Raw genomic sequence first — 15,008 nt, forward strand, 5'->3', positions numbered from 1 at the left:
TCTTTGCGTATGCCAGTCTTTGAGAGTTCATGAGTACTGTTCAAGTGATAAAGTAGACTATTTCAAACCTGGACCACCTGAGTTAAAGATAGCTGTCTGATGGATGGCCAGGACATACCTGCATCTTTTTGCTTGGGGGTGGCCATTGAAACACAGTAATAAAGACTTGTTTAGACTGTTGTGTATCCTACCCGAATACTGACCAAAAATCCAAACCATTAAAATCTTGGTGGAAGTAGGAATGATGAAATATTTAATGAAAAGAGATTTTTTTATTTTACACTGCATACATAGATGTGGCAGAGTCTAGAAATTGTGTTTGTTGAACGAATGGAAACCTAGTCACCAAAACTACTGCACAGGTCAGTATAAGCAGCACAGAAGTGAGGAATTAAGAGATGACTGCAAAAGTGCTATCGTATACAAAATTTTAAGTCACATAAGTATTAAGGTAGTAAGAACATAGGTTCAAAGTTTTTGTTTTTTGTTGGCAGTACTGGGGTGTGATCTCAGAGCTTCACACTTCCTAGGTAGGGGCTCACTTGCTTGGGCACACTTCCAGCCCTTTTTGCTTGGGTTATTTTGCCAATCGGGTCTCACTTTTTGCCCAGGCTGGCCAAGGACCACAATCCTCCTATTTTAAGCTTCCCATTGTCCCTGTGATGACAGGTGTGTCACCACACCCACCTTTAAGTGACATCTGTTACTAAAACAACATACACGATGCACAACTATGATTTTGTCACCATTGTATGCAGGCAATAAAATGTTAAGTGTTTACCAAAATGAAAGTTGTCAGCTAGTTTAATAAGCCTCAAGTTTATGTTGCAAATACTAATCCTTGTCTAAACTGGAAGACTTTTCTCTACAATTATATTTTTCACAATCCTCGTGCTATATGATAACTTGGTAGTAAGACCTCCCGAATGCTATCCTAGAGGACGGAGTGTTTTTGGATGACCGTTTGTGCAGGCTTTCAGCTAATGATTTCATTTTGGTCCAAGTATAAACCGTTGGATAGAAGTTGACTATTTGCACAAAATGCTCAGTCACGGCTCCCAATTTTTCCATGACTAACTCCTACCCTGCCAGATGGTTCTTAGGTTCTGCTGAGTCACTTTTTTCCAGAACTCTGTGTTCCCACTAACGCCTAATTCCCTCTGGCCTTTTTTCATACTTTGCCTTTTACCTGAATTTTGGAGGGAAAAATGGTTTCTTTGCTCCTTTTGCCATCCCATATGCATAATAATAGGCTTTGAAATCACTCTCAATTTTCTCTGCCGTCACAAATCTTCACCTATCCCTTTCCTGGGGACGCAGACATTGTGAAGAGTTTGTAGTAAGTCATCTATGCTTTGGCGACAAGGGACACTACCAACTGCCATCACAGCAGGTGGCTGAGTCTATACTGAATCACCCTAGAATGCGGTCTTTTAAACAAAATGAAACCAGTCCTCAAACTCCTCATTTGTCTTTTGCTCTCATGCTCCCCCTCCTCCTGAATCCCCTGGGGACAGGAAGGACTTCTGACCACATGGTAGAGAGGGGAGCTGCTGTGGAGGGCAGTCTGTGGGCTCACAGTGGATTTGCATTTTCTGAGCATCACAGAGCACTCCCACCTGGTGGCTGCATGAGTGACCCACAAAGCTTCCATTGCTTCTAAAAGTATTAGGCAGCTCCCATGTGCTAGTAGTTGGGCCAAGGAGCTCAAATGGGGAAGCGTGACCGAGTAAGTGCAGGATGGTGACATTGAATGGGTACAATCGACAAGGAGTTCTATGAAAACACAGAGCAAGGCTGAAATTGTCGCCAGTCACTATGCAGACTCCTCCTCCTCCTCATTTCATCACTGGTTATGCAAAGGGAACCTCCTACATGTCTCCACACACGTTTCAAGGAATAACCAACAGGATATTTCTGCCTAAAAACAATGAGTTCCCCAAACTGCAAGTGTTTTCTATGCCAACTGCAGAACCTTGTGAGTGTGCCTGCACAGTGGGGTCCTGGTTGGGTTACGAGGTGTCTGGTGCAATCTTCTTGCCCACATTGGGAATCTTAGTCAGGCAAGGAAAGCCCCCAGTCAGAAGGTCGGGTCTGCGATGTACAGTTGGCTGGGCAAGTGAGCACTCTCAGTCCGTCCTTATCAGAAATGACGGTGAGTTCCTCTCCAACCCCTACATTCGAGGACATAATCAATCGGAACACCTAATCAGCCCAGCATGATTCTCTGATTATTGTGACATTAGTAACTTCTCAGAGCCTCCGAGGTGTGTGAACACTTGACTTTACTGAGTAGAGTAAAATAGCTGTGAAAGAGTAGAGGCTAAGTTAAAAGATCAATTTGTTCCTCTGCAGTGACCATCAACAGTGACATTCTCATGTCACACAGCAGCTGATGGAGAAATCTTACGGGAAGAACTTTCCTATGGCACATACGCTGCGGCAAGTTTCCTTCCTCCTCCTACTGGCAACAGTGATGGTTCCTCTCTTCCCTGCCCTGGACCATCTAGTGGATACTCAGTCAATGTTTACCTAGTTCTCCAACTTCTATGCATCTTTGCATCATGCATTTTTCTCATAAAATGGATGGCCTTGACATGGCCTACAGCTCTCCCTGCATGATTTCAGGACACTGACTCCAGGTGGAATCCTCTGTAGAGACAGCAAAGCTTTCTTGGGTCTTACAGAACTGGATTGAAATGTAGCAGTGTCTCTTTAGCTACCTTCAACTCCAGAGGAAAAAAATGGCCTTGCAGGTGGGGCTGAAAGTCTATTAGGGAAAATGAGTCAGCCCAGAGACTGCAAAAAAAAAGAGGATTGCAGGCTTGGTTTTGCACATATAAACTTTGTGGGTTTTAGAGCTGGAGGCGAGCTCAAAAAGGAAACCAGTGCGCCTGGCTTTGGCTTCTAGGAAGGACGGCAAGGGCCAAACTTCGCAGTGCTGTTTCAGCTCAGGCAAAGGGAGAAGATGGAATTTTGCAAACTTTATATTTCATTTAAAACGAACTTTATAAAAGTAAATAAAACAAACTTTATAAGGCTGAGGCTTAGCAAGCAGTCTCTGCGGAAATGTGTGATGTGCACTACAGTGCCAGGCTGACTTCACAGATGCTGGCCTCCCTCTAAAAGCTCGCTAGTCCTGGTCATTAGGCAATGAGGGGATAAACTCAAGGAACAATAAGGAGATCCTTTGACCAGAGGGCGCGGACGCCGCCACACAAAAGCATAAATTATCACAACCCCTTGCAGGCCAACCTCACAGCCAAGCCCAGAGAGGGAGCCAGAAACTAAGTCAGAAAACCCAAAGGTTACAGTCAGGGGCTGGGGTGCAGCTCAGTGGGAGAGGTGTGCTTCGCTGGTGCGAGGTCCTGGGTTCAATTCCCAGCACCTGGGCAGGAAAAGAAAAGACAGCAGAAGGAAAAAGAATGAAAACGTCGCCTGGAAAGTCCACTTCTATCATTTTGCAATTTCAGTTTTGGTTTCCCTGCGCTTGAATGGAAGTCACTGAGACCCGCAAATGTCTTCCTCAGTGTGAGAACCTTCCTTTCTGGAACCCCAGGGCTGCCGAGGTCACGCAGGGATTCTCCCAGAGGCACAATGCCAGACTTGGGGCTGCCGAACTCGGTCACTCGCGACTGCGAGTTGGGCCGGAGTACCAAGTGACCTTCAGACTCAGGACCGAGGGCCATTTCTAGCCATGGCAGACACAGGCATTTGCACCCCCTAAGCAACATGCCCAGGCCCCTCGAGGCCTGCAGGTCGGGGGTCCTTGCCCCTGTGGGCGGGCGCGGTGGTGAGAGGCTGGAGCCCTGAACCCCACTTTCTACTAAACTTTTTCAAGGCCACCTCCGCCAGCACTGTCCCTGAATGAAAGGGAGCCCCTGTTCGTGCACCCCAATGCGTCCCCTCTCTGTCCCCATAGCCTGCGGTCCACGGGTGGCGGGACGTTGGGGGGCCGGGTCCGCGCGGTACCTGGCCGCGCCTACGCCCGGGGCAGCTGAAGCTCGCGCCTGAATCACGGATGAGTCACCGCGGGGTCGCCGAGCTTCCGAGGCTGGAGGCGGGGTCGGGGAGGGGGACGGGCCGTGGGGGGCGGGGCCTCGGGGAAGGGAATTCGGGAAGGAGACGGGGGGGGCGGGGAATCGGGGGAGGGGACTGGGAGTGGGGTGGGGACTGGTGGATTCTGGGGAGGGGTCTTGCGGGGGCGGGGCCTCGGGGAAAGGGGCCTCGGGGGCGGGGCCTTCGGGGAGGGGAGGGGACGGGGCGAGGGGCGGGGCGGGGAATTGTGGGCGGGGACTGGGGGCGGGGCAGAGACTGGGGATTCGGGGAGGGGACTTCGGGGAGGGACTCGGAGGGAGGGGACTCGGAGAGGGGACTGGGGGAGGGCACTCGGGGAGAGGGATTGGGGGAGGGGACTCGGGGGAGGGGACTGGGAGAGGACTCGGGGAGAGGGGCCTCGGGGGGTAGGAGTCTCGGGGGAGGGGACTCGGGCAGGGACTCGGGGAAGGGACTTGGGGAGGAGACTCGGGAGAGGGGACTGGAGGAGGGGACTCGGGAAGGAGGAGGGGATTCGGGGCGGGGCGGGGGAGGGAATTGGGGGGCGGGGACTCGGGGGAGGGGACTCCGGACGGGGACTCGGGACGGGGAGGGGACTCGGGACGGGGGCGGGGACTCGGGGGAGGGGACTCGGGGGCCGCCCACCGGAGCTACGGCCGGGACCGCAGAGCTCTGCGCTTATAACGCGCCGGGCCCACGGCCCGTGGACTCCGTGCCCCGAACCCCCAGGGCCGCGCACCTAGAACCCTCCGACCGCCCTGGGCCCCGCAGACTCTGCGCCCCGCACCCCCAGCTCCACAGATCTCCTAGGGCGCCCCGATCTCCGGCCCCTCCGTCCTCCCGCAGCGCAGCGACCCCGTTCCGCGGACCCCCGGCCACGCCGTCCCTCGAGGACATGGACACTGGCCGGCCCCGGCCCCCGCGCCCCGACACCACCGCCGCCCGGACGCTTCTGCTCGGCTGGGTCCTAGCCCAGGTGGCCCGCGCTGCAGGTGAGTGGCTCTCGTCCTCCGAAGCCGGCAACCCCGCGGGACGGAGGGGACAGTCCCGGAGGACAGAGGATGCCCGGCACCCAGGGCTCCCAGGCGTCCCCCGCGCCCTGCCCTGGCCCGGTCCTTGTCGCAAAAGGTGATACTGGCTCCTGCGCTGACTCAGGACACAGCTTCCCACCGAGGTCACCTGGGGGTGGGGGGGGTGCCACCTGGAGAGGAGGAGGGGGCTGGGGAGCGACTGGCCTGAATATTATCTTTCTCTGTGAGGAAAGCTCCCTGTCGGTTCCTGGTGATCTTGGTTTAGATATGCACTGAAGCATGGACTGCTGGATCACTTGCGAATGACAGCGTGCCTGCCCGGTTCCCATTCGGTGTTTGGGGTTAGGTCGAGACAGAAATCAGTACTGGCAAGCAAGGCCTTAATAATAACATATCTGGATCCAATTCGTCCCACCACGTGGGCCACAAGGCCACGTAGAACATTTTAGATAAAACAGAAAGGTCGAGTTTGATCTTTTTTGTTTGTCTGCATTCCTTCCTGGCTCTTCCCACACCTGTGGGACTTGCCCTTTCCCACCTTTCAAAACCCTGTCTCACTGCTTGCTCCTGGTGAGTTGAGTCTGAGTCCTGCCACACTTGCTAGCTGGGTTCCTGACACCCTGTGACATGAATGGCTCCTGGGCTGTGATTCTAGGTCAAGTTATAACAGGGCTTTCACCATGAATAAGTTCAAACTAGGATTTTAAGATCCTTGCCTATAGCCATGGATGACAGGGTGAATCTTGCCAGGAGGAAATCCTGGGGTAGAAAGTATTTGAAGTTATTTTTTTTTCTCTTGATAATTTAGTAGTGGAGCTTTTGTGGTCCAAAATTCAACGTGTAAAGTTTATAGTGGTGGCGGGCGAAAAGGTGGTGTATTCTTTCCGCCCTGTGTCATGGACCCACGCTCATGTTATAATCTGTTCCTCTCTTGTTCCAAGGCTCTCCAGATAAAGCGTACAATTTAACTTGGAAATCAACTAACTTCAAGACTATTTTGGAGTGGGAACCCAAGTCCATCAATCGTGTCTACACAGTTCAGATAAGGTAAGCTAGGTCCAGGAAAGAGAAAATTAAGGGTCTTGATGTTCCCGTTCTCCTGGGCAGCTTTAACGCTGCTTATTGGATGAGATTATTTGGGAGATGACAAAGAAGAGGGTGTTTGTGGTGACTTACTGTATCCAGTCTGTAACAACATTCTGAACCTTGAGCTGGTAGCATGCCTTCAGTTTTTGGAAATGACAGGAGAGTTCCTAAGTGGAGGGGAGCCCTCTTAAACAGGCACTGACAGGGTACTTCGGGATCAATGACAGTGATGTCATCTTTGCACAGATGTCCTTTCTCCGTTGCTAATCGTCTAGACTGTGAGCTGCGTTGAACATGTCAGGGAGAGGCAGGGAGGAATGCCAGTGTATACATTGCCCTAAGGCTGGGTTTCATTCATTAATCTTTGGATTCTATGAATCAAAATTTGGCTGCATACGTGCTCTTGGCCAATTGCCTGACTCGGTGAGGATCCCCTGTCTGCACCCTTCTCGGCCCGCTCTGGGCTGCTTGGCTCACTCCAGCCTCAGCCCTGGCAGCTGTTGGGGAGTGGGTTTTTCAGCCTATTCATCTAAATGCCCAGCGTGTGCCATGAGTTTTCCTCGATGGTTTTCACCATATTCTTGGCAAGCTCTGGTTTCTGCAATGTGCTTGGAGGCTTGCTAGTTGTCTTAGGAAACAGAGGGCAGCTCCATGGAAATTTTCTCAACATCAACAATATAAAGGCACAGAAGTGTCACTGGGAAAAATTAAAGGTGTTTTGCCTTGTGGTTTTGTTGTGTTAGCTGCTATTAAGCCTTTTAAGCATTAGGAATGTGCCTCCTAGGTACAGGGTGACCCTTTCAGGTGGACATTCTTGTTTCTCAACACGAACTCTATGACAACTGTTGCCCAACAAACAGGGGCATGAACGTGTGTGTGTGTGTTTGTGCAGATGTGTAGCTATATGTAGATACATAGATGTGTGTGGAGAGAGAGAGAGATAAGGAATTGTGTATCATGAGATGGAGGATACAATTATATCAAACTTGTCTGTAAAGATTCTAGCAGTTGAGAATTAGCAGGAGTTTCTTTGTTGCAGACTGAAGTTTATCTCAGGAAGCTCTTTCCTTCTGGCCGGGGAAAGTAGATTTGGAGGAACTGACTTTCTAAAAATCCTTTGAAAGAGCTACATGTGGAAATTTCTGATTTTACTGATTTTGAAACTGAAGACTTTTTTAGCAATAACTTCTGGGGCTTTTTTAAGACTGCTCAGCTTTCAATCTGCAAACGTGCACAGTTTTGGGGTGCCCACAGACTCACCTGTGATGTCCCCATATTCTTGTGTCTGAGCTGGAGGGTCTTGGGGGCATTCCTGAGACCCCACTCTGCTCTGATGCTCCTAAGAGGGAGATGGGATTCCCGGCCTAGGAGGCTCCCGGCAATCATTTTCTAGATGAGGAGACTGTTGCTTTGGGAAGTGAGGAATCTACACAGACTGCACCGGTGGTGAGCCCCGGGTCTGGGCTGCGGTCTCCATGTATCCCACATTACTGCATCCTGGCTCTGCCAGCCTGATGGGGGTCCCTGAAGCCGGGGACCCTAAAGCTGCCTCTCCCTCTCTATTTCTCTCTCTCTCTCTGGAGACCCCACCATCACCACCACTGTCCTCACTGCTGAAGCCAGGCTCTGCCAGCACTGGCCAAGGGCAGCCCAAGCCCAGCTCCAGCAGCTGCTTCCCCTTGGTGGTGGGTAGGTGGTAGTGGCTCAGGCCTTAGCACCAGATATCACCTGCAATCCTGATTCCACAGAGGTGTCCCATCCTAAAGCTGAAATTAGAATACTTCCAGAACACAGCCAGCAACTAAATTAGTGACCATCTGCTTTCTGTTGGAAATTTTTTAGTAATTCTCAGATTTGGGGTTTTGTAATACCCAGAGGAACCTGGAAGGCTTTTAGCACTAATGTTTTAATGACGTTCAGAGGCCCTCACCAGAGGACCGCTGCTGCGTAACCTGTTGACACAGGGCGGCAGCCCTTGGGCTTGCTTGTGAGTAGATACTCATCCTCAGCACAGAGCCCAGCTCACGAAAGTCTTGTTTGCACGCTCCTTTTGTTTTTGTGGCGGTACTGGGGTTTGAACTCAGGGCCTCACCTGCCTAGCCTCCATGTGAGCCACTCTGCCAGCCTGAGTTTCCACATGCTTTTCCATATGGAAAGCTGTGATAAGAGTACATGTTGGTTATTCTGGACCAAAATTCCCTCTCTGTGCTTATCACAGAAAAAAACTTAAAAGAAGCTGAAATATTCCAGATCAATCTGTGAATTTGAGAATAAAGAAAGCACTTACCCAGATTCTTTCAAGCTGCTTAGATTTAGACAATGGAATCCGTATGGTGACCGTCCCCCATGATGTACAAAGTCTACTGTAAATGCGGCCACCTTAAGCCTTGACTCCCAGCCATTTGGCAGGGAGCCAGCACAAGGCACAGGACCTGGTACAAGAGAGAGTGCCTCAGTGTCCCTGTGGTGTGGGGACAGACAAGGAAGGGATGAGGGCTGAGCATGGTGAGCAGGAGAAGGTGGGGTTGGACCTGACCACGCTTGACGGGGTCAGACTCGTAGACTGGGACCAAAGGGTAGAGCAGTGATTTCTGCACTTAATGAGAGTTTCGGGTGTGGGGATCTGTTCTGGTCCGTTAGAAGATTTCCATTTTTAGCAGGACATCTTCAACTCCTTTCCTCTCCCGTGATGTCTTACAAAAGACATGTCTGTTTTATTTAGCCTCGTGGCCCCACACTTCGTTAGACAGGTACTACCTGTGTTATCCCGTGATGTCTAGTGAAGTGAGACCTGTTCCCATCTTACATGTGCACCCCCCGGGTGGTGTAACGAGGCAACAGACCCAGCCCTGCTGTAGTTACCTATGTGAGCTTGGAAAGTTACCTGGTGTCTCTAAGACTCTGTGTGCATGTGTGTAAAAGAAACCCAGGACCTTCTTTAGGATAGAATCAAATGAACAACGTGTCTGAAGGGCCCAGTAGAGCGCCCGTAAGTGGTTAAAACCACAAGAATACATTGTATAGAGATATTATTTGATAAGCTTGAACACCATTTATTCACACCGAGTGTATGATATGACGAGAAGCATAATGTAGGTGACAGACTGTACCTGACACTGGAAACCTGCCCCCTCTGTGACTGACAGCACAGCACAGACTCAGGACTTGAACATCGTCCGGTTCAGAGTCCGGCTGTGTGATTTGGAGCTTATCGTATTGTCAGTGTGCTTTGACTCAGTTGCCCTGTTTGTAAACTCAGGCCTCTGACTGCCAGGCCTCCGTGATGGATGGTCAGCATAGACCCCAGCCTGCAGCTCTGTGTCTCCTCGGAGGGTCACTCAGGGCGTCCATTCCCTCTCTCCCTCCAGCTCTGGACCAGGAGACTGGAAAAACAAGTGCTTCCTCACGTCAGAGACGGAGTGTGACCTCACCGATGACATCATGCAGGATGTGCACCAAACCTACACGGCCAGGGTCCTGTCCCTCCCGCCAACGAGCCTCCCTTCTGATAATGGCGGGGAGCATCTCTTTACAAACTCCCCAGCTTTCACCCCCTACCTGGACAGTAAGTGACTCCTCATTCTTGTCCTGGCTTCTGAGTGTACTTGTGCTGAGTGACACCCGGGGCCATTAGATAAAATGCGTGTGCTACCCTGGGGTCTGTTGAGGGGATACAGAGAATCCCTGCCAAGTAGGAAACTCAGGTGTTTTGTGTGTTACACCCGTGGTTCTGACCTTGGTACTTGATAAACGAGTGTAGCATCTTAAGAAGGCTGAGGGCCAGGCATGGTAGTTCATGCCTGTAGTCCATTGCAGAGGCCAAGAGGTTAAAACTGATTTCTTGATGTGCCAAAGTCATTTCCTGGGCTTCGCACAGCCCCTGATTTATGGGATCTTATACGACTGCACCGCTCACTGCAGGAAACATTAACCACAAGCCATTACCTGAAAGATAGCTAAATCTGCAAGTGTAAAACACACAGTGGATTTTGAAAAATGTAAAATACCTGGAAAGGGTGTTTGTTGATTACATGCTAAATGGTAAGATTCCAGGTATATTATAGTATTAAAATTGGGCTTTGAGTTCGGGGCCTTGCCATGCCTCCAGCCCTTTTTGCTTTTAGTTATTTTTCAGATAGCGTCTCACTATTTGCTTGGGGCAGCCTTCAGACCACGATCCTCCTACCTATGCCTCCCATGGAGCTGGGATCATGGTGTGTGCCACCACTCCTGGCATTTTTTGTTGAGATGGGGTCTCACTTTTTGCCCAGGCTGCCCTTGATCCTCTATCCTCCTGATCTCTGCCTCCTGAGAAGCTGGGATTACAGGCGTGAGCCACTGCGCCTGGTGTCTTTACTTTTTCTCATATCACTATAAGAAAATTAGAACTCCATCTGGGGCTCCCATTGTCCTCCCCCTGGGGGTTGATTCTGTTCCGTGTGCTAACTAAACGCGGCGTACGTTGTGTAGACTTCTGTGGGTCCAACCTGTCTTATTTTCTACATTAGCAAAACTCGGACAGCCGACAGTTGAGAGTTTTGAACAAGTGGGGACGAAGCTGAACGTGACCGTGCAAGACTCGAGAACACTGGTCAGGAGGAATGGGACATTCCTCACCATCCGGGACGTTTTTGGCGACGACTTAGGTTACACACTTTATTACTGGAAGGCCTCAAGTACGGGAAAGGTGAGACTTTCTCCGTGGGTTTTTACGCCATGCTCTAAATGATCGGTGCGTGAAGTTTGCAGCCCACTTCTGCCCCGGTTCAAATGTAGCAGAACAGGGATGGGTGGGGGGTGCGGGGCAGTGGCAGGGGACAGGCCCTGGTGCTGCCTGTGACCCAGCTGCCTTGTGACTGTGGGCTGGGCCTGGGGACGCCCAGGTTCCTCACTGAGTGGGGGAGAGAGAGAGAGAGAGAGAGATGCAGGGGATTTTTGCCCTGTGCCCTGCAGGCTAGGCAAGAGCTCTACCACTGGGCTTTACTCCCAGCCCCCAAATTTAATTTCTATTCAATCATTAGAGCTTCCCGTCTTTCTTTCCCTGCAAATTTGGTTTTGGTTTTTGGTGGGGCTGAGATTTGAACTCAGGGCTTTGCACTCACAAAGCAGGTGCTCTACTGCTCGAGCCCCAGATATCTCTTAAGGGATCATTTGGCACTCATGGGCCCAAGGTCGATCTGGTCCGTCTTGGCAAAGGTGTCCTTATCGGTCACTGGGGTGGCCGTCACTTGTAATCTGCATACGTCAGGCACGGTCACACGGCTTCACTTTGAACCAAGGTCGGCCATCCTCACGGTGACTTAGTAAGGGCAGGGAGTTCACTGTGAGCCTGGTGAATTAAGAACTCTCTCTTTTCACAGAAAACCGCCAAGACAGACACTAACAAGTTTTTGATTGATGTGGATGAAGGGAAAAACTACTGCTTCACTGTTCAAGCCGTGATTCTGTCCCGAAGAAGCAACCAGAAGAGTCCGGAAAGCGTCTTTGAGTGCACAAGCCAACAGAAGAGCGCACTGAGAGGTGAGTGGCCCTGTCGGTCACTGGCTTGGGGACCGGGGTGCCACACAAAGCCAGGTGTTCCTCTTAAGATTCAGGGAGAAAGTGCCTGGTATGGTATTGTAGGGTTTGGGACACTTTGAAGTGATCCCACGTCATTCCTGTGTACCAGGTAAGCGTTGCCCTGGGCACCTGTCCATGCTAGCATCTCCGGGGGACTCTGGGGACACAGATGATGTTTGGGACTTAGCATGCAGTCACAGGTTTCTGCACACCACAATGGCTGTGGCCACAGACAAGGACACACACTCGGAGTCCAGACATGGCTCTGGTGTTGGGACGTGCACTGACGCTCAGTGCCTGTGCATGTCCCTCGGGCGTCACGGGGCAGGTGCTCAGTACCCACGGTGAACAAGAGCCAGAGGCCAGCTCCTCTGAGACAAGGTCTTGAAACGTAGACACACTTTCACGTTCTCCCTCCTGCTGTTGCCATTGACAGGAGGTGGCTCTCCATCCCTGGGGTCCACACTGCCTGGTCACCTCCCCACACCCTTCAGATTCCCTGTCCCAATGCCATGCCTTAGTGTCCAGCGGGGCCTCTGCTCCCCCTGCCTCTTCCCTTATGCTCAAACGTGTCCTCTGAGAGGCGTTCCCAAAGCCACCTGCTCCAGGACGCCACTTCACTGCTTCCCCTGTGTCCTGGACTCCCTCTTCGCCCTCGCCATCCTCTTCTTCCATAGTCACTGCCAGCAAACTCAGCGACATTGTCAACCTCTTGCTCTTATTTCCAGCTACATGTGTCTTTTCTAGGCAGTGGCCACTGTTAGGTAGCCCCTTTACAGTGGCACCACTGTCAATCCATCTAAGACACTGGGGTTTGACAAACTCTTTCCTCGTGAGAGTGGTGGGAGAGAGGAAGGAAGAAATTTCCCATTGCCCAGGAGCAGGATGTGTGACTGAGGTCAGGCCCTCAGTTCTGCCCACTGCTGGGGGCCTCGAGCCTGCGAGCTCATGTGGCACCTTTTCTTTTGCAGAAACGGTCATCGTGGGAGCGGCAGTGTTGGTGGTCGTCATCTTCATCGTCATCCTGACCCTCTTTCTGTACAAGTGCCGGAAGGCCAGAGTGGGGCAGGGTGGAAAGGACTGCTCCCCGCTGAACGTGGCATAGGGAGCAGGGTCCTTCTGCTGACCACGCTGCATGCTGCACTGAAGCCCGGAATGTTTTGAGAGGACGAAATGCACGAAACACGAGGACTCTGGAGCCGGGGCGAGGCCTGGAGTTCAAATCCTCCTGCAGTGTACGAGCTGCCATTGCACTTAGCGTTCTGGTTCTGACACGAGCATCAGTCACTTTGAATGTAACGGAGGGTACAACCCACTCCAAGTCGTTTCCAGTGGGATGGAACACCATAGCACCTTTTGCGCGCCATGGTTCAGATTGTAGCGTCTGGGCTCAGGAAGAAATGAGGTCATCCACGCAAGGCCGAGTGACCAGATGCCTTCGCGTGTCCTGGGTGGACTAGAAGACCCTTTGGGAAGCTGACCTCCCAAAGGGAAGGCTGCAGGAACGGACGTTTCTAACATGCTGCTGTCCTTCCTAACGTGGTGATTACTTTCTTGTTCTTGTTTTTCTAGGGGTACTTTTGGAAGGTCATTGGCAGACTTTTATATTATTGTGTCAAATGCTGGAGATTTCTCTTTTCGGCACTTTTTTGATAGGCTTGACAGTTTAGCACTTCAACTGACAGAAGAGGTGTGGATTAAATATTTTGACACCTGAATATATTTTTATAAGATGTCTATATAAAGAAACTACAGAGTTAATGACTTAAGGTACTTAAAAGTTTCTATGGTTGACACTGTGTATATTTATATAATTTTTAAAGGTTTTGTATATGGGGATTTTCTATTTATAGAGGTTCTATTTGTATATATTGAGATAATTTATTTAATATACTTTTATATAAATAAAGGTGACTGGGAACAGACACTGGTATTGTACTTATCTTTTATTCACTATTTATAGCTGCTGTTTGCATTGTCAGCTGCAGTAATATACGATCCTAAAGCTGTCACCAGCTGGCAACAGTGTCCCTTAGCTTTTCACAGGCACTACACAGGTGACTCGAACGACTCACCATGTCTTCTCATCACAAGACCAGGATGACGCAGAAGTCTCGATCAGGGGCAGAGGGAAACAAAAATCTTGTAGAAATAGCTAATCACAGCTTCATGGGTTAAATCAGCCATCCCTTAAAACTCCTGCTCCACACTGGCCCCGTCACTGTGTTCCCCACGCCGCCAGCCCTGCCCACGTGGAGGTACCCCATGTCTCGTGGCCATGGGAGGAACATAACCCCACAGGGAAGGCTAAAGGGGGAAAATGTCTTTGCACTCCTGCATTGAAAGAAAGCCAGATGAGAGGATGAAAAGTGGAGGGAGGTCTCTAGATGGAGAAGTCACTGGACAGGGCAGGGTCTCGCTCCATAGGGGCACTGTCAGGCCAGTTGTTGACTTGCTCACTCTAGGACAGTGAATCCACTCAATGTGCAGAATCCTGTTCTCACCATGTGGAAAGGGCACCCCAACGAGATGGAGGAGAGGTCCTTGGTTCCTTGCTGGGCCAGGGCTGCTTTGGCTTCTGGCTGTGGAAGGCTGGGTCGTTGTCAGGGAGGACAGACATCCAGATGGCACACGAACCTGGACATGTGTCCACAGACACGGAGCCACAATCGGAAACAGCAGAGACCAGCTCAGTCTCCAGCTGGGGACATGTCGCCAACCCTCATTCTTCCTTTGCACCATGCGACTCTGAGCGTTGCTGATAGAACTCTAAACTCACATCCTGAGGAAGAAGGAGCAAAACAAAACTTTGATGCCTCCATAAAAACAGTAGCCTGGAAGATTAAGGGCACTGCTTGTTTCTGTGTTCCATCAGTAATAATCTGTGTGGCAGTGGAGCAGCTGTGTCCCCTCGTCCTCCCGCAGCATCTGTTGCACCTGCTCAGGTGGATGGATCCTTATACAGGACAGGCCAGCGTGGGCTCGGTCCTCAGAGCAGGTGTGAGGGCCAGCAGCTTCGGGTCCTGCTCACATGGCTGCAGGCCTTGGGATGGGTACCCAGTAGGCATCTCCCTGCCAGGAACAATGAATGACAGCACTATGTAACTCCCTGGGTCCCCGGGCTTCATAACCTCAGGAGCCTGAAGTGTCCCACTGAAGGTTTTGGCCCCTGAGAGCCGGTCTCTAGCTGTGCACAGAGGAGTTCATCACAGACCTGAGCTGCACACTGCAGCTGTGAACACCACCACCCGCAGCCACACTCCTCTTAGGGCTGAC

General features: G+C 51.2%; 1 protein-coding gene across 1 annotated transcript; it reads left to right on the forward strand.

The window, feature by feature from the left end:
- The first annotated feature begins 4,691 nt into the window (after positions 1-4,691).
- F3 (coagulation factor III, tissue factor) lies at positions 4,692-13,657 on the forward strand. Its single transcript, XM_020163931.2, has 6 exons — positions 4,692-5,048; positions 6,029-6,134; positions 9,542-9,738; positions 10,682-10,860; positions 11,534-11,693; positions 12,704-13,657. The coding sequence occupies exons 1-6, from the start codon at positions 4,952-4,954 to the stop codon at positions 12,835-12,837; spliced, it is 873 nt and encodes a 290-aa protein (XP_020019520.1). The 5' UTR covers positions 4,692-4,951; the 3' UTR covers positions 12,838-13,657.
- The last annotated feature ends 1,351 nt before the right edge of the window (positions 13,658-15,008 follow it).

This window comes from Castor canadensis, chromosome 12, assembly GCF_047511655.1.
Source record: "Castor canadensis chromosome 12, mCasCan1.hap1v2, whole genome shotgun sequence".
Taxonomy (NCBI): domain Eukaryota; kingdom Metazoa; phylum Chordata; class Mammalia; order Rodentia; family Castoridae; genus Castor; species Castor canadensis.